Source organism: Phyllobates terribilis, unplaced genomic scaffold, assembly GCF_046119375.1.
Source record: "Phyllobates terribilis strain yellow unplaced genomic scaffold, ASM4611937v1 Scaffold_7__3_contigs__length_470593459, whole genome shotgun sequence".
NCBI classification, from domain to species: domain Eukaryota; kingdom Metazoa; phylum Chordata; class Amphibia; order Anura; family Dendrobatidae; genus Phyllobates; species Phyllobates terribilis.
Genome location: NW_027362767.1, coordinates 197,965,155 through 197,983,904, shown reverse-complemented (window position 1 = coordinate 197,983,904; position 18,750 = coordinate 197,965,155). Strand labels below are relative to the sequence as shown.

The 18,750-nt window shown below is 48.1% G+C and overlaps 1 protein-coding gene across 1 annotated transcript in view; it reads left to right on the top strand.

The window, feature by feature from the left end:
* Positions 1-18,750, top strand: part of GABRA3 (gamma-aminobutyric acid type A receptor subunit alpha3) — a 283,567-nt gene that overhangs the window by 102,047 nt on the left and 162,770 nt on the right. Inside the window, exon 3 of the mRNA XM_073639648.1 lies at positions 14,561-14,682. Coding sequence (XP_073495749.1) covers positions 14,561-14,682 — 122 coding nt within the window. The remainder of the gene's footprint in view (positions 1-14,560; positions 14,683-18,750) is intronic.

The window sequence follows — 18,750 nt, the reverse complement described above, 5'->3', positions numbered from 1 at the left end:
CTTCCTGTGGGCCGATGAACCAAGGCCCTAACTTGTAGGAAGGAATCTTGAGCCGGACATATTTGGACGAGAGCCAGACTTTATCTCCAGGACGGAATTGTGGTGGATCCAGACGTCTTTTGTCAGCCTGTTTTTTCATCCGCTCGGATGACTGAAGAAGTGCGGATCTGGTACTCTCCCAAATGGAGGAAAATTCGCTAACAAGAGATTCCGCAGCCGGATTGTCCACCGAGGTGGAGACGGGAAACAGGATCCGAGGATGCTGACCGTAGACTATAAAAAACGGGGATTTGGAGGAAGATTCGCTCTCGTGATTATTGTAGGAAAATTCGGCCTATGGTAAAAGATCCACCCAGTCCGAATGGTGAGCATTAACAAAGTGACGGAGGTAACTCGTTAAAATTTGGTTGATCCGCTCTACTTGACCATTGGACTGTGGGTGATAAGCAGAAGAAAAGTCCAAAGTGACCCCCAGCAATTTACACATGGCTCGCCAAAAGCGAGAGGTGAACTGAACCCCTCGGTCGGATACGATGTGGAGAGGAAGACCATGAAGACGGAAAATATGATGGATAAAGTCTTTAGCCAACTCAGATGCAGACGGGAGACCCGGCAGGGGAATGAAGTGAGCCATCTTAGAAAAGCGGTCAGCGACCACCCAAATGACCGTACAACCGGCAGAGACAGGGAGGTCCGTTATAAAGTCCATGGCTATATGCTGCCACGGGGCAGCAGGTATAGGAAGAGGAAGGAGGCGGCCGGCTGGCAGGTGCCTCGGAACCTTGTTGCGGGCGCAGGACGCACAGGCTGAAACAAAGTCTATTACGTCCTTGTGCAGGGTAGGCCACCAGTAGTGCCGGGTAATAAGCTGGAGGGTCTTTTTCTGACCAGCATGGCCAGCTAGCTTAGACGAGTGTCCCCAGTGTAGGACCTTCTCACGATCAGGTACTGTTACGAACATCTTACTGGGTGGAAGACTATTCAGATTCACGGGGGCCACCTGCATTACTTTGGCGGGGTCGATGATGTGCTTAGGCTCCTCCGCTAGATCAGAGACCAAAAAGGATCGGGACAAGGCATCAGCTTTGATGTTTTTGTCTGCCAGGCGAAAATGAAGAATGAAATCAAAGCGGGCGAAGAACAAGGACCACCGGGCTTGGCGCGGGTTAAGTCTCTGGGCACTCTGGAGGTAAGCCAAGTTCTTGTGGTCCGTGTAAATTATTACCGGGTGAAGAGCCCCTTCGAGCAGGTAACGCCACTCCTCCAGTGCCAGCTTAATGGCTAATAATTCTCGGTCTCCTATAGAATAATTGCGCTCAGAAGAGGAGAAGAGTTTGGAGAAGAAGCCGCAGGTTACCATTCTTCCGGAAGACGACTTTTGGGTGAGTACCGCTCCGGCTCCGGAGGAGGGAGCGTCAACTTCTAGGAAGAATTGTTTGTTGCTGTTCTGACGATGCAGCACAGGAGCGGAGGAGAAAGCTTGTTTCAAGGAAAGGAAGGCCTCCTCTGCTTCGGCCGGCCATTCTCTGGGATTAGCGCCCTTACGGGTGAGCGCAGAGATAGGGGCAGTCCGGGAAGAGAAGTGCGGGATGAAGAGGCGGTAGTAGTTGGCGAAGCCCAGGAACCGCTGAATAGCCTTCAACCCCTCCGGTCGGGGCCACTTCTGGATGGCAGACAGTTTCTCAGGATCCATTCGTAGGCCGGTCTGAGAGATTATGTAGCCCAGAAACGGAAGCGAAGTCTGCTCAAAGAGGCACTTATCATATTTTGCGTAGAGAAGGTCACGGAAGATGTCATTGACCAACTCTTGAAAGACGGCGGGAGCGTTACAGAGACCGAAGGGCATTACGAGTTATTCATAGTGGCCGTCCCGGGTGTTGAATGCCGTCTTCCATTCATCCCCTTGACGGATACGGACCATGTTATACGCCCCACGGAGATCCAGCTTGGTGAAGATTCTAGCACCCCTCAGACGGTCAAATAATTCAGGAATGAGCGGAAGAGGGTATTTATTTTTGACCGTGATCTGGTTAAGGCCTCTATAGTCTATACAGGGACGGAGTGAGCCGTCTTTCTTTCTGACGAAGAAGAAGCCTGCTCCCGCCGGGGAGGTAGATTTCCGGATAAATCCCCGGGCCAGATTCTCCTCGATATATTCAGACATAGACCGGGTCTCAGCAGCGGACAAAGGGTAAATACGCCCACGGGGAGGAGTGGTGCCAGGTATCAGGTCGATTGGGCAATCGTATGGTCTATGAGGGGGTAATGTCTCTGCTTCTCTTTTGTTAAAGACGTCCGCATAAGACCAATAGGGAACCGGTAGGCCGGGCAGATTGGCTGGGGTAGGAGAAGGACGGGCAGGATGAACGGGAACTAAACAAGTCTTATGGCAGTCCTGTCCCCAGCGAAGGACTTCTCCGGTCTGCCAATCAAGCATGGGTACATGTCTCTGGAGCCAAGGTAGGCCTAGCAAGAGGGCGTGAGAGAGTCCAGGCAGAACGTGGAAGAAGATGCTCTCAGAGTGCAGCATTCCCACCTGCAGAGTTATGGATTCGGTGATGAGTTGGATGGGATGCAGTAAGAGACCCCCATTCATGGCGGCGACAGATAAGGGTACAGCCAGAGGTTTGGTGGGAATGCAGTATTTCTCTACCAGGGACTGAGAAATGAGATTTCCGGCAGCTCCAGAGTCAAGTTGAGCTAGTTCAAAGTAACAGTTCTCCCCGCAGATGATAGAGACTGACAGTATCAGAGATGGAGAGGGATTACTTTTGTCTAGGACGACCTCTCTGAGCGATCCTAGACACAGGCGTTTCCCGACCTCTCCGGGCAGGAACGGATCCGGTGCTCCTTACTGCCACAGTAGAAGCAGCTCCCCTCGGCACGGCGTAATTCTTGACGGGTTTTGACCATCTTTGTCTGGTCGACCTGCATAGGCTCGGGTGAGTGCGCTTGGGAAGTAACGGAGGAAGTGACGGGATTCTGGAAGGTAGGAGCAAGGCGTGGAAACCTCCTCTCCCGGGTGACCTCTTTGGTGCGCTCCTGGAACCGGATGTCAATCCGGGTGGCAAGTGTTATTAAGTCGTCGAGAGTGGTAGGAACGTCCCGACCGGCGAGTTCATCTTTAATCCGGCCGGACAGACCCTCCCAGAAGACGGACACCAGGGCGTCGGTTTCCCAGGCAAGCTCCGAAGCAAGGGTACGGAACCGTATGGCATATTGGCCCACGGTGAGACTCCCTTGACGGAGGCGTAGCAGAGATGAGGCGGATGAGGTCTTTCGTCCTGGTTCGTCGAAGACTTTCCGGAAGGCTGTGAGAAAGGCTGGCAGGTTGGACACCAGGGGGTCTCCTCTCTCCCATAGAGGATTTAGCCAAGCCAGCGCCTCCCCCGTGAGATGGGACATGATGAAGGCCACTTTGGCTCGGTCGGTGGAAAACTGGTGTGCCAAAAGTTCGAAGTGCAGGGTGCATTGGTTAATGAAGCCCTGTGCCTGACCGGGATCTCCGCCAAAACGAGGCGGGGCGGAGAGGCGGGGACCGGGAAGGGATGCCATGGTATTGATGGGCAGCGGCGCTGCCGGGGTAGTAATTGTGCGAGTGGAAGCAGCTCCCGATGAGGCAGTCAGTGTATTCAGGCGGGAGTTAACACTACGCAGGTGACTCAGGATGGATTCCTGTTGGGACCTCTGACGGGAAAGTTCATGACATAGGTCCGAGAGCGAGGGAGTTTGGGTGCCACCGGCTTCCATGGCCAGAGCAAACTGTAACGGGTCTGGGAGGTGGAACCTCTGAGCTACTATACAAAGGGGCAGTCCTTGTAAGGAAGCAGGTGGCTCCCAGGGAAGGCGGGTAGGTAGACACGGCAAGTGACAAGAACAGTCTCAGGGTAGAAGGGCAGGATGGTCACAGCAAGTGACGGGGACAGTCTCTTGACAGGCGGGTGGTCACGGCAAGTGACAGCAGGGTAAGAGTCTCTAGACAGGCAGGGGGTCACGGCAAGTGACGGCAGAGCCTCCAGGTAGGCTAGCAGGCCGGTAGCAGGTGAGCGCTCCCAGGTGAGCGGGTAAGAGTCTCTCAGCTAGCTGGCAGGTGATCACGGCAAGTGACGGCAGAGCCTCCAGGTAGGCTAGCAGGCGGGTAGCAGGTGAGCGCTCCCAGGTGAGCGGATAAGAGTCTTTGGACAGGCAGGTGGTCACAGCAAGTGACGGCTAAGCCTCCAGGTAGTCTAGCAGGCGGGTAGCAGGTGAGCACTCCCAGATGAGCGGGAAAGAGTGTCTGGACAGGCTGGCAGGCAGGCAGGTATCAGGCAGGTAACTAGCAGGTACTTCCTGGTCCGCGGGCGGACTGATCCATAGACAGACTGGCAGGTGCTGGTAGGCAGACTGTCGGACCACAGGATTGCAAGCAGGTAGACAGCACTGGAAGACAAGCTGGCAACGGGACCTGAGGGCTGAAGCAGAGTTGAACGGCTTTGCAACAAGATTGCTTGGGCACCTCCATTTTGGAGGAGGTGCCTTATATATGGTGGGATCCTCCGGCCATTGGCCGGGGACTCCTTAGGACGGCGCGCGCGGCCCCTTTAAGAGAGAGGGAGCTCACGCGCGCGCGCGTCCTAAGCACAGTGACCGGGAAGCAGCGCGCGCTGCCAGCAGAGCGGGAGGAAGACGCCAGGCACGGAACGGAGAGGTGAGGGGAACGGCGTCCCTGCCTAGCAAGAGGCAGGGACGCCGACGCTACACTCTTTATTCAATATTAGTGTATATATAGCAGTCATTTTCCCATTTCAGACCTAGTGGTCATCTTGTATTTAAAGCAAGAATCCAGGATGCCCTTGCAGAGAGAAGTATTGTTGTGTGCATGCACCGGATTTACTTCCGGGTCTTCAGTGCTCTTTAGCCTTTCCTGGCGCATGCACACTGCAGTGCCTTACGCGCCTGTGTAGGAGTGCAATTGGGGAATCTTATGTGGATGATGTAGGATGCGTCATCGACACGAAGCCGGGAAGGAACTGGCGATTGTAAGAAGAGAGGAGGCACCGGATCAAGACCACATTTTGGGTTAACGCCTATATGGGGAAAATCCTTATTTTTGCTTTTAATTTAAATTCTGAGTACTGGGTCAGCTTTCTTATGCTATTATTAAGAGCAGTAAACATTCAAAACGTGTAAGACCTCAAGGACCACTGTAATATGTTTTTAATCAGGTTTAAATAAAATGAATTTTTTTTTGTCCAATCAAGGTCCTAGAATGACTTTCCTACAGAATACATACTGCATTTGCTGATTCCAGAGCTCTAACTTAATTTTTAAATTTAGACATCTACAGTGCTGGCCAAAAGTATTGGCACCCCTGCAATTCTGTCAGATAATACTCGGTTTCTTCCTGAAAATGATTGCAATCACAAATTCTTTGGTATTATTATCTTCATTTAATTTGTCTTCAATGAAAAAACACAAAAAGAATTGTCCTAAAGCCAAATTGGATACAATTCCACACCAAACCTAAAAAAGGGGGTGGACAAAAGTATTGGCACTGTTTGAAAAATCATGTGATGCTTCTCTAATTCGTGTAATTAACAGCACCTGTAACTTACCTGTGGCACCTAACAGGTGTTGGCAATAACTAAATCACACTTGCAGCCAGTTAACATGGATTAAAGTTGACTCAACCTCTGTCCTGTGTCCTTGTGTGTACCACATTGAGCATGGAGAAAAGAAAGAAGACCAAAGAACTGTCTGAGGACTTGAGAAACCAAATTGTGAGGAAGCATGAGCAATCTCAAGGCTACAAGTCCATCTCCAAAGACCTGAATGTTCCTGTGTCTTCCGTGCGCAGTGTCATCAAGAAGTTTAAAGCCCATGGCACTGTGGCTAACCTCCCTAGATGTGGACGGAAAAGAAAAATTGACGAAAGATTTCAGTGCAAGATTGTGCGGATGGTGGATAAAGAACCTCGACTAACATCCGAACAAGTTCAAGCTGCCCTGCAGTCCGAGGGTACAACAGTGTCAACCCGTACTATCCGTCTGAATGAAAAGGGACTGTATGGTAGGATACCCAGGTAGACCCCACTTCTTACCCCGAGACATAAAAAAGCCAGGCTGGAGTTTGCCAAAACTTACCTGAGAAAGCCTAAAACGTTTTGGAAGAATGTTCTCTGGTCAGATGAGACAAAAGTAGAGCTTTTTGGGAAAAAGCATCAACATAGAGTATACAGGAAAAAAAAGAGGCATTCAAAGAAAAGAACACGGTCCCTACAGTCAAACATGGCGGAGGTTCCCTGATGTTTTGGGGTTGCTTTGCTGCCTCTGGCACTGGACTGCTTGACCGTGTGCATGGCATTATGAAGTCTGAAGACTACTAACAAATTTTGCAGCATAATGTAGGGCCCAGTGTGAGAAAGCTTGGTCTCCCTCAGAGGTCATGGGTCTTCCAGCAGGACAATGACCCAAAACACAGTTCCAAAAGCACTATAAAATGGTTTGAGAGAAAGCACTGGAGACTTCTAAGGTGGCCAGCAATGAGTCCAGACCTGAATCCCATAGAACACCTGTGGAGAGATCTCAAAATGGCAGTTTGGAGAAGGCACCCTTCAAATATCAGGGACCTGGAGCAGTTTGCCAAAGAAGAATGGTCTACAATTCAAGCAGAGCATTGTAAGAAACTCATTGATGGTTACCGGAAGCGGTTGTTCACAATTATTTTGGCTAAAGGTTGTGCAACCAAGTATTAGGCTGAGGGTGCCAATACTTTTGTCTGGCCCATTTTTGGAGTTTTGTGTGAAATGATCAATGATTTGATTTTTGCTTCATTCTCTTTTGTGTTTTTTCCTTGCAAGCAAATTAAATGAAAAGAATAATACCAAAGAATTTGTGATTCAATCAATTTCAGGAAGAAACTGAGTATTAACTGACAGAATTGCAGGGGTGCCAATACTTTTGGCCAGCACTGTAAATAAATTCAATTCTCAGACCAGATACCTAAATATATTCCAACTCCCGACTAAATTCCTATATTAAATTCAGACTCCAAACTAAACCCATGAATAATTGCAGTCAAAATTCCTATTTTGCTCTTTGAAAACACGTCTAAATAAATTCACATCCCAGAGTTTACCACAAACCAAATGCACATTTCAGCACCTAATTACATTTTGTCCCCTAAATATATTTGACGCTCCTTTAATTTTAGTCTGACCCACTTAATAAATTCAGACCCCAGACTTATGCTTTTAAGAGATTCAGGGAATGACAAAATATCATTGGCAAACTGTGGTCTTTTGTAAGGTTGTTTAAACCATCAAGGTCGTTGTCTTATGTAAAACTCTGTAACTATCAAGCTTGTCGACTCCCTGTGCCTTATTTGGAAGAACAATTTGTTAATTTGGAGACCATCCATTTTCTTACCAAGCTATTGACTTTACAACTGGACGCACTCCATTAGGAATACATTTCAATTTCTGTCTTTCAGAGGTCTACTAGTCCACTTGTCTGGACCTACCATAGCTAAAAGTCAAGCACCTGTCATTGAGTGGAGCTCTCTCTAGATAAATTATTTTATAGTGTGTTTATTTCCAAGGCAAACAAATACTAAAAAATAGTCATCCTATATGGCAGGTTAAAAATTACACAAAAGGCAAAAAAGAGTAATAGAAATCAATAAATATGCTTACTTACCGAGATCTCACCTTAGAACTGTGTTTGCAAATATATATGAAGCACTTTCTCTACTCCATACAGTTTTCAAAAGCCATAGAGTCATCAAATGCAAATGTGGCACCCCAGGGGTCTGGTTGCCACAGTAATAGAAATATTATGTCTGAGAGCAAGTGGGAGGTTTCTCTGGTCAGGAGCCCTAAGCATGCAACACAGCCCACCCAGACCTGGGAGGGGAGGAATCTGCCCTTATAAACTGGGTCTGGGGCGGGATTAGAGAGTCAGAGTCTGGGAGTCAGAGCCTGGAGAGGGAAAGTAAGAACCAGGAGCTCTGTAGGAACAGTAGCTGAATACCAGGGGCTGGAGCTGAGCAGAGTTCGCCCTGGTTGAAGACACTAAAACCGGACACGGAGTCCGAGGCTGTGGGGACATCCAGGTCCAGCACCAGAATCCAACCGGCAGGGGATTCCAAGTCCTCTGGCCATAGAAGCCCGGAGGCACGGTCACAAGCAAGGGACCAGCAACGCCATTGTGAAGCGGAGGCTAACAGAAGGCCCCAAGTCACCGGCCATACGGGTGAGCACCACACGGTATACTCAGGGACGTGGGCTACTTCTACCCGCATAGAGCAAGGTAGCCAGGAAAGAGTACAGATAGACGGGGAGGCCTACAACTCCACCTGGCCAGGGGGAGATCCTGCTTGCTCACAGACTGACCAGGCCCCTACTGATAACCAGTACTCCCGGGAGGGTCTGCTTTATACCATCAGTAAAGACCCTGAACTGCACCACACGTCTCTGTGTTTCATCGCCGCACCAGCACCATTAGTACTGGGACGCTCCCGCCATCACTCCCATCATCCACATTAGCTGCCCTGAGGCAATACTTCTCCCGTGGGGAGTTATCCCATACTCGGCTGCGCAAACAACATCAGCCTCAGCGGTCTGCAGCGCAGCGGCGGTCCCCACTGACCGCAATCCACGGGTGGCGTAGTCGGACACTTATTATAACACCAATAGACTGCCATTAGTTTGACCGCCCTGGGCACGGACCGGGTCACAGCCGCGGAGGACTACAACCCCCAGCGATCCGGTTCCGCGTATCCCCTGCACAACACAGGCCCAGGGGGCGCGTCACAAACTTTTCTGTAATTTAGCTAAAGGGCTTATCCACAAAAACTGATGCAGATTATTCAAATAGTTATTTTAGCAGTATATCAGATAAAATCTAACTTTTAATCTATAAATATTAAAATACAAAAGTGAAAAAGTGCAAGTGCTCAACAATAGTTTGACAATCTCTTCCAAGATATTAAACTCATACATAAACATCTTTTCGTCAAGTCTAACTTTTTTTGTTTATTGAGGGGGACTTGGGAATCCTTATTGGCATCTTTTTGGCCTGGATGTACCATCCTTCCCTGTATATTCCTGTTCGGTTTGCTCAAGGTGCTCATTGTGTGTTCAACAATATCTCATCGGTCGTGGTCCATTCTCAGTCACTGCAAAACTAGCTGAGCTTCAGCACCTGGGAATGTCCTCTACACATGCTGTGCTGTATGGGCTCCATCTGTAAGCCCAGAGTTACATCATTCTAGTACGCTGTATGTAAGTCCCCAATCGCCTCTGCAGTTACCAAACAAAGAGCTTTTATTATACTCACAGACGGAGCTGTCCAGCCTGACGGGTGTCTCTGCTCTGGATCGCCGTTCTCCTGCCCTGCTTCATGTAGATGATGCATCCTACGTCACCCACACAGTGTCCTCCATCGCGGTCCTGTGCAGCCGTACTTCCCTCTGTCTTGCCACAGTCAGAGAGAAGTATTGTTGTGCGTATGCAGTGGCTTTACATCCGGGTCATCAGCGCTCTTTGATCTTTCTTGCGCATGCGCACTACAGTACATTACATACTGCGCCTGTGCAGGAGTGCGATTGGGGGATCCTGTGTGGATGACATAGGAAGCGTCATCTGAATGAAGCAGGGAAGGAATATAGTGATTGCAAAAAGAAAGGAGGCGCCGGATCAAGACCAGGGAGGCCCATTAGACTGGATTGCGCCATCTGTGAGTATAATCCTACATCCATGATCTTTTCCATTACTAACAAACTCTCGTTCCTCGGCATCACAGAAACCTGGCTCACCCCCTCTGACACAGCTTCTCCAGCTGCACTTTCCTATGGTAGATTCCATCTTTCCCCCATGCCCCTCTCCAGTGGCAAGAATGGCGGAGGAGTTGGTATCCTCCTGTCAGATAACTGCTCCTTCTCCCCAATTCCACTGCCGCCCTCTCTTACCTTCCACTCTTACGAGGCACAGTTTGTGTGCATCTACTCCCCCTCCAGCTTCCAACTGACTGTCATTTACTGCCTCCCAGGGCCAGCCACTTCTTTCTTCGATCACTTCACCACCTGGCTGCTTCACTTCCTTTCCGCTGACATCCCCACTATCATCATGGGTGACTTCAACATCCCCATTGACACTTCCCACTCATCTGTCTCTAAGCTTCTATCCCTTACTTCCTCCTTTACCCTTGCTCAATGGTCTTCCTCAGCCACTCACAAAGATGGTCACACACTAGACCTCATCTTCACCCGCCTGTGTTTCCTACCTAACCTCTCCAACTCACCTCTCCCTCTATGTGACCACAACCTACTCACTTCTCTTCCCTCTACTTCCCAGATGCACTATCCCCACTCCACAAACTTGCATACCCTCGCAGAAATCTCAAACACCTCAACCTACACTCATTCTCTGAATTCCTTCTCCCTCTTATAGACATAAGCTCCTTACATGATACAGATGTTGCTGCAGCTTTATGTAACACCACAGCAGCTGCGGACCTCAATTTGGTAGCCCCCTTCACACATACCAAAGCTGGCACTATCAACAGGCAACCCTGGCACACCAGCCTGACTAAAGAACTGAGACGGACCTCCAGGGTTGGAGATGGAAAATATCCCACTCCAACGAGCACTTCATCGCATTCAAACAGTTCCTCACCACGTTCAAGTCCACACTCACTGCAGCAAAACAAACCTACTTCTCATATCTCATATCCTCCCTGTTACACAACCCTAAACAGCTATTCAACACTTTCAATTCTTTCCTCTGTCCCCCAGCCCCTCTTCCCTCTCCTCTCATCTCAGCCGAGGACTTTGCCTCATTCTTCAAGCAGAAGATTGCTACCATCAGACAAAGCTTTTGCCTAAAGTCCCCACAGTCCCTTCTCATATCTACTCAATCCTCCTCTTCCAAAACCAGCTTCTCCGCCATTACGGAAGATCAACTTTTCTCTTTACTCTCCAAGTCACACCTCACCACCTGTGAACTTGACACTCTCCCATCTCACTTCATCCCTAACCTTACTACAGCCTTCATCCCAACTATAACCCACCTCTTCAACCAGTCACTAACAACTGGTATCTTCCCATCATGCTTCAAACATGCCTCCATCACACACATCCTCAAAAAATGCTCCCTTGACCCATCCTCTCTGACTAGCTATCACCCCATATCACTTCTCCCCTATGCCTCAAAACTACTGGAACAACACGTCCATTTTGAACTGTCCTCCCACCCGCTTACAATCTGGCTTTTGACCACACCATTCTACTGAAACTGGCCTGACTAAAGTCATCAATGACCTACTAACCGCCAAGTTCAAGCGACACTATTCTGTCCTTCTCCTCTTGGACCTGTCATCTGCCTTCGACACAGTGGACCATTCCCTCTTATTACAGATTCTCTCATCTCTTGGCATCAAAGACTTGGCCCTATCTTGGATCTCCTCATACTTAATACACAGGACCTTCAGTTTTTCTCACTCACACACCACCTTCTCATCTCGCCCCCTATCTGTCGGTGTCCCCCAATGTTCAGTCCTAGGACCTCTGCTCTTCTCAATCTACACCCTTGGCCTGGGACAGCTCATAGAGTCCCACGGCTTTCAGTATCATCTCTTTGCTGATGACACACAGATCTACCTCTCTGGACATGATATCACTTCCTTACAAACTAGAATCCCACACTGTCTATCCGCTATCTCATCCTTCTCTGCTAGATTTCTAAAATTGAACATGGATAAAACTGAATTCATCATCTTTCCCCCATCTCTCTCTGTCCCCCCCATCTGACCTATCCATCAAAATCAATGGCTGTCCACTTTCCCTAGTCCCACAAGCTCGCTGCCTCGGGGTCACCATGGTCTCTAACCTCTCCTTCAAACCACATATCCAAGCCCTTTCCACTTCCTGTCCACTCCAACTCAAAAACATCTCCCGGATCTGCACATTCCTCAACCACTAATCTGCAAAAACACTAATGCACGCCCACATTATCTCCCGCCTCGACTACTGCAACCTCCTGCTCTGTGGCCTCCCCTCTAACACTCTCGCAGCCCTCCAATCTATCCTAAACTCTGCAGCCTGACTAATCCACCTGTCTCCCTTGCTATACCCCAGCCTATCCTCTCTGTCAAATGCTTCACTGGCTTCCCATTGCCCAGGGACTCCAGTTCAAAACCCTAACCATGGCATACAAAGCCATCCACAACCTGTCTCCTCCATATATTTGTGAACTAGTCTCCCGGTACATACCTACAAGCAACCTCTGATTCTCACAAGATCTCCTGCTCTACTCCCCTCTTATCTCCTCTTCCCACAATCACATACAAGATTTCTCCCATGCATCTGTGTCACCCTGGCCTGGATGCCACAAAATCTAATAAAGCTGTGTCTGAGAGCAAGGGGGAGGTTCTCTAGTCAGGGGAACATTAGAATGCAGTACCTCCTGTCTCAGGCCAGTAGGGGGAGCAGGCTGCCCCATATAAAAGCTGGAACTGGGGGCAGGGTTAGGGAGAACTGGATGACCTGTCTCAGCACTGAGACGTGTCCCGGAGCAGAGCAGGGACAGAAAGTTGTATTGCATCTAAGAGGAAGTATGGCAGGAGGAGAGCCACAAGCCAGAGACAAGAGGCGAAGTGAGCCTGTCTTGGCAGATAAAGGACTTAATTTACCAGACTTTGGTGTCTGAGGCTGGGAGGATTCCACATTCTCCAGCAGATAACCAGTCCGCAGGGGACTGTATATTCCTTGGCCTAAGAAGCCTGAAGGCCCTGCCACAACAGAAGGGACCAGGAAAGCCGTACCAGGCCGGGAGCAGAAAGGGACCCACGTTGCAGGCCATACAGGCGAGAGTACACGGAGAGCTCGGAAACGTGGGCTGTTACCCTATAAGGAGGAGATAGCCAGAAGGAGCGCAGGAAGCACGGTAGGCCTACACCCTCACCCTGACCAGGGCCAATCTCCCAATTGCTCTCAGACATCCAGGTCCCCTCCTAGCCGGGACTGTTTATGGGTCAGTTTACCTGTTTTAGTAAAGACCCTGGACTGCAACCTGTTGTCTGTGTGCTCCTTCGCGTCTCCAGCACTACCGGTACTGGGACTCTCACCACCATCACTCCCACCATCCATTATACTGCCCTGGGGCCGCACTCTTCCCGTGGGGAGTCACACTACCCTAGCTGCACACCTCATCAGACCCAGCGGTCTGCATGCAGCGGCGGTTCCTAATAACCGCAATCCACGGGTGGCGTAGTCGGACATTATCAATAGCGCATAGCAGAGTACCACTGGTCTGACCACCCTGAGCCACGGAACCGGGTTGCCACTACTACCCCCATCGTTTCCCTACTGCCCGGATCCGAGTGCCCCACGGCCCAGGGGGCGAGTCACATCCCCCCTACTCTGGAACTCTCTACCCCAAAGCATCAGACTCTTGCCTATCGTGGAATCCTTCAAAAGGAACCTGAAGACCCACCTCTTCCGACAAGCCTACAACCTGCAGTAACCCTCGCTCCACCATACAGCTGCTTGACTAGCTCTACCCTCACCTACTGTATCCTCACCCATCCCTTGTAGACTGTGAGCCCTTGCGGGCAGGGTCCTTTCTCCTCTTTTACCAGTTTGCCGTTGCGTTTTTGTTCAAGATTTTTATAATTGTTTTTGCTATGTACACCCCCTTTTTCACATGTAAAGTGCCATAGAATAAATGGCGCAATAATAATAAATAATAATAATAATAATTAAAGGTCTATGGAATTGGGGACATATACAATGTACTAGAATGCTGTAAAAAAAGGGCTTACAGGTGGTGGCCATACTTTATATTGGAAAAACCCTGTGACAGTTTCCCTTTAAAGTGGGAAACTGTATTTGATTTAGTTTATTCTTTACAGTAAAGTGATTATAGCGCACTCACTGTGTAGTGAGTGGGGACTGTCACAGCCCCCTGCACCGCCCGATGATTGGAAGCGACAGACTGCAGGCAGAATTTACAGTAACTCCATCTTCTCGCTGTAGCCTTACATTCAGGAACTCAATCTAATATGATTTAAACACTATTTACCTGCAGACTACCACTATATCTGCAAGTAAATAACTTTTTTTGTTTGTAGGTAACACTTTTCCTTTAAGACTGTGCAATGTAAGTTGATACTATCTTGGCGTACAAGTCCGCAGTCACTCTATGTGAATACAGACTTGTGAATCCTAACGGCATGCAGATTGCCAGTGCCGGAGGGCACGTGACCACAAGTATGTGACTTGCATACATATTGTCATGTGCCGACTAGATGTGCGTAGCCTCGCTTAATACATATGAATTGAGCGAGGCCGGACACACGTCTAGTTGGAATGTGGCTGGAAGTATGAAAACTTTCCATCACATTATCACCCGCTCACATAGAGTGACTTCTGAGTTAAGCTCAAGCCTGGACAACACCTTTAATAGCTTTTTAGGTCAAGTTCTAATAAAACCTGGTAAAAGGACAATACCAGTGAAGGTGGAATATAATTACTCATTTCCTGTGATGAAGCTCTGACTGTCGCTCTGTGGTTTCTTGCACAGGTTGTCACCTAAACACGCTCCTGAAGTCGTTGATGACAGTAAGGACAACATAACTTTATTCACCAGGATCCTGGACCGACTTCTTGATGGATATGACAACAGATTAAGGCCCGGACTAGGGGGTAAGGATTTGCTTGATCTACTGCTTCATTGAATTGAATGGTTCTTTTGGGGTTCCCGTCGGTATCCTGCTTTTTCTGGGATTCCGACAGAAACCCCCATGTAGTACTCAGAGGAGGGCACTATATAAGTGTAAACCAAGCCTTTAAGGGTTATTCCTATAATTATTATAAGGTCTCCAGTGAATAAACTGCAAGATCTGTTGTTTTGTAACTTTGTCAGTTATTGTAATCTGGCTCATAACCGCAAACCACAAATCTAGAAGAATTTATTATTAGTTGAAAATCATCTGACAAAAAAAAATAATTAAAATGTGCAAACCTCTTACAACAAATTATACAAAGAATACTTCTTTTAGCTGTTTCCATGTTATATGGATTTCTGGGAAAAGAGTTACCAATCAATTACTCATGAAAGCTCACAGGCTCAAGTGAGAGATGGAAGTGAGAATATATTGCTTGTCACCCATCTATTCCATCATCGGATGAACCAAGGAGATCATATACGAGGCTACATTGTGGCTGTATTTGTTTGAGGCCTTAGTAGAGCATCCATAGAGGCACACAGGGAATCTGTTATATCGCTGAAACCCTGGAAAGTCCTACGCAGAGGAGCTGTGGCCACCGGACAGGAGCCCTGTGAACCTCTTACCTGACGCCATTCCCGGCTCCACTCTTCATTGGCTGGTGCAATGTCATCGTGCTAGGGTGACATACATGTGATGTTGGCCAGGACAACTAATCAAAAGAAGAGGCGCGTAAACTGGCAGGTAAAAGGTGGCTCACAAGGCTCCAGTCTGATGGACACAGTCTGACCACTGGATCGATTCGCACAATCTCTTTTAAGCGTGTTGTCCCATAATTGATTTATTATGACCAAGTGTGATTTGTTAAGGGGAAAGACCCCAGAGACAATACCATAAAATCAGCCTATGATCGGTCTAAATGTCTTCCCCTTTAACATTTGCCCAAGTGCATTCAAGGTTTCAAGATGTCTCAGTAACAGAATTGGGCTTGAGGCTTCATGGGAACATAATGTAATGTGAACCTAATTTTCATATCCGTACAAATGGAGCTGCTATGTGTAGCGTCCTTGTCCACAGGAGGAGATGCATACCTTGTCTGAGTATTCCCATTTAAAGAGAACCTGTCACCATGAAAATACAGCCAAATCTGCAGGCACCATGTCATAGAGCAGAAACCCTTCTGCTCTTTCCAGTGGCCAGTCCTATCAGTGACTGACAGCTCCCTCTGTATGCACAGTTATACAAGGACAGCTTTCAGTCAATGATAGGACCGCCTACTGGACCAAAAACCCCAGAAAGAACAGAGGATTAAATGATTAAAATAAAATACTGAATTATTGTTCACATAACTATGCATCAATCTCAGCTTCCCCTGCTGTATGGCTTGCTGCCTGCAGACAGATTACCTTTAAGTGCTGTGCTTCAGGTATTAAATATGTAGACATATTTCTAGTCCTGGTTTGGCAGAATCAATGCACTGATAATACAAGTCCTTCCCCGTTTTCACATCCTTCCTATTCTGGTTCCAATGTCTGTCTTCCATATATCCCTTTCTAAAGTTTGGGTGCTGTACTCCCTATCCTAGAATATTGAGAACAGCTCTTACCAAGTCTACACGGTGCAGGACACTGGTCTTCCTGACCTTCAGCTACACTATAAGGCGTTAGTAGTGATGCATGTATAGGGCAGTTTCACTCCGTGTTCATGAACTGTGTTGTGTTATAGGACTCTTTTTTGCTTGTAATTATCACACTTTCCCTTGGATTCCTGCAACAAGATCCAAAGATGTAAATCTTCACCTTCTTGTAATTCCGCTTTTGATTTTATGGGACCGTTTGGTTTATAAATGGCCACTTACCAGTAGACATGCATGGCCCTATTTTCACGTACCTGCCCCGGTCTGTTTCATTTCCTTCCGCTCCACGTCAGGCTTTGCAAGGAGTCCGGCATGCATTCACGTGTTGCATTTACTGGGTTTTTTAAAGCCTCCCAAAACACACCTGTGTTTGCTATTGCTCTAAGACTTCCTAGTAACTCTTATAGTGTCTGTGCACAGTTCCAGTCCATATTCATCAGGACGTCTACTGATCGCCTGTGGTTTCCTGTACATGAGTCACTTGTCTGCAGATTCCAGTAACCTTGTTACCTGTCAGTGGTCTTCATGACTTTACCTACCTGCCTGCGGTTTATAGTATCACTACCTACCTGCCTGCAGTTTCCAGGACGTATTCCTGGCTGTCTATGACTTCCAAGGTATTAGACTTTCTTGTTTCTCCGGAGTTTTGTTTGCTATCTGTCCCGGTGTTCTAGGACATCTTCTATGTGCCCACCTGCGGTTTTTAGGACGTCTTCCTGGCTGTGTGTAGTTTCTATGGTATTAGACAACCTTGTTACTTCGGAGTTTTGTTTGCTACTAGCCTGTGTCTCCATGCAGCCTTCCCAAGGTCTTCAGTAACTCTACAATCTGACCGAGGTCTTCAGTAACTCTTAAATCTGACCGAGGTCTTCAGTAACTCTTATATCTGACCGAGGTCTTCAGTAACTCTACAATCTGCCCAAGGTCTTCAGTAACTCTACAATCTGCCCAAGGTCTTCAGTAACTCTACAATCTGACCGAGGTCTTCAGTAACTCTACAATCTGACCGAGGTCTTCAGTAACTCTTAAATCTGACTGAGGTCTTCAGTAACTGCAATCTGACCAAGGTCTTCAGTAACTTTGCAATCTGACCGAGGTCTTCAGTAACTCTGCAATCTGACCAAGGTCTTCAGTAACTCTGCAATCTGCTCGAGGTCTTCAGTAACTCTACAATCTGCCCAAGGTCTTCAGTAACTCTACAATCTGACCGAGGTCTTCCGTAACTCTACAATCTGACCGAGGTCTTCAGTAACTCTTAAATCTGACTGAGGTCTTCAGTAACTTTGCAATCTGACCGAGGTCTTCAGTAACTTTGCAATCTGACCGAGGTCTTCAGTAACTCTGCAATCTGACCAAGGTCTTCAGTAATTCTGCAATCTGCTCGAGGTCTTCAGTAACTCTGCAATCTGACCAAGGTCTTCAGTAACTCTGCAATCTGACTGAGGTCTTCAGTAACTCTGCAATCTGACCGAGGTCTTCAGTAACTCTGCAATCTGACCGAGGTCTTCAGTAACTCTGCAATCTGACCGAGGTCTTCAGTAACTCTGCAATCTGACCGAGGTCTTCAGTAATTCTGCAATCTGCTCGAGGTCTTCAGTAATTCTGCAATCTGACCAAGGTCTTCAGTAACTCTGCAATCTGACTGAGGTCATCAGTAACTGCAATCTGACCAAGGTCTTCAGTAACTCTGCAATCTGCTCGAGATCTTCAGTAACTCTGCAATCTGACCAAGGTCTTCAGTAACTCTGCAATCTGACTGAGGTCATCAGTAACTGCAATCTGACCAAGGTCTTCAGTAATTCTGCAATCTGACCGAGGTCTTCAGTAACTCTGCAATCTGACTGAGGTCATCAGTAACTGCAATCTGACCAAGGTCTTCAGTAATTCTGCAATCTGCTCGAGATCTTCAGTAACTCTGCAATCTGACCAAGGTCTTCAGTAACTCTGCAGTCTGACTGAGGTCTTCAGTAACTCTGCAATCTGACCGAGATCTTCAGTAACTCTGCAATCTGACCGAGGTCTTCAGTAACTCTGCAATCTGACCGAGGTCTTCAGTAATTCTGCAATCTGCTCGAGGTCTTCAGTAACTCTGCAATCTGACCGAGCTCTTCAGTAACTCTGCAATCTGACTGAGGTCTTCTGTAACTCTGCAATCTGACCGAGGTCTTCAGTAACTCTGCAATCTGACCGAGGTCTTCAGTAACTCTGAAATCTGACCAAGGTCTTCAGTAACTCTGCAATCTGACTGAGGTCTTCTGTAACTCTGGAATCTGCTCGAGGTCTCCAGTAATTCTGCAATCTGACCGAGGTCCTCAGTAACTCTGCAATCTGACCGAGATCTTCAGTAACTCTGCAATCTGACCGAGCTCTTCAGTAACTCTGCAATCTGCCTGGATGTCTTCCGCCTGC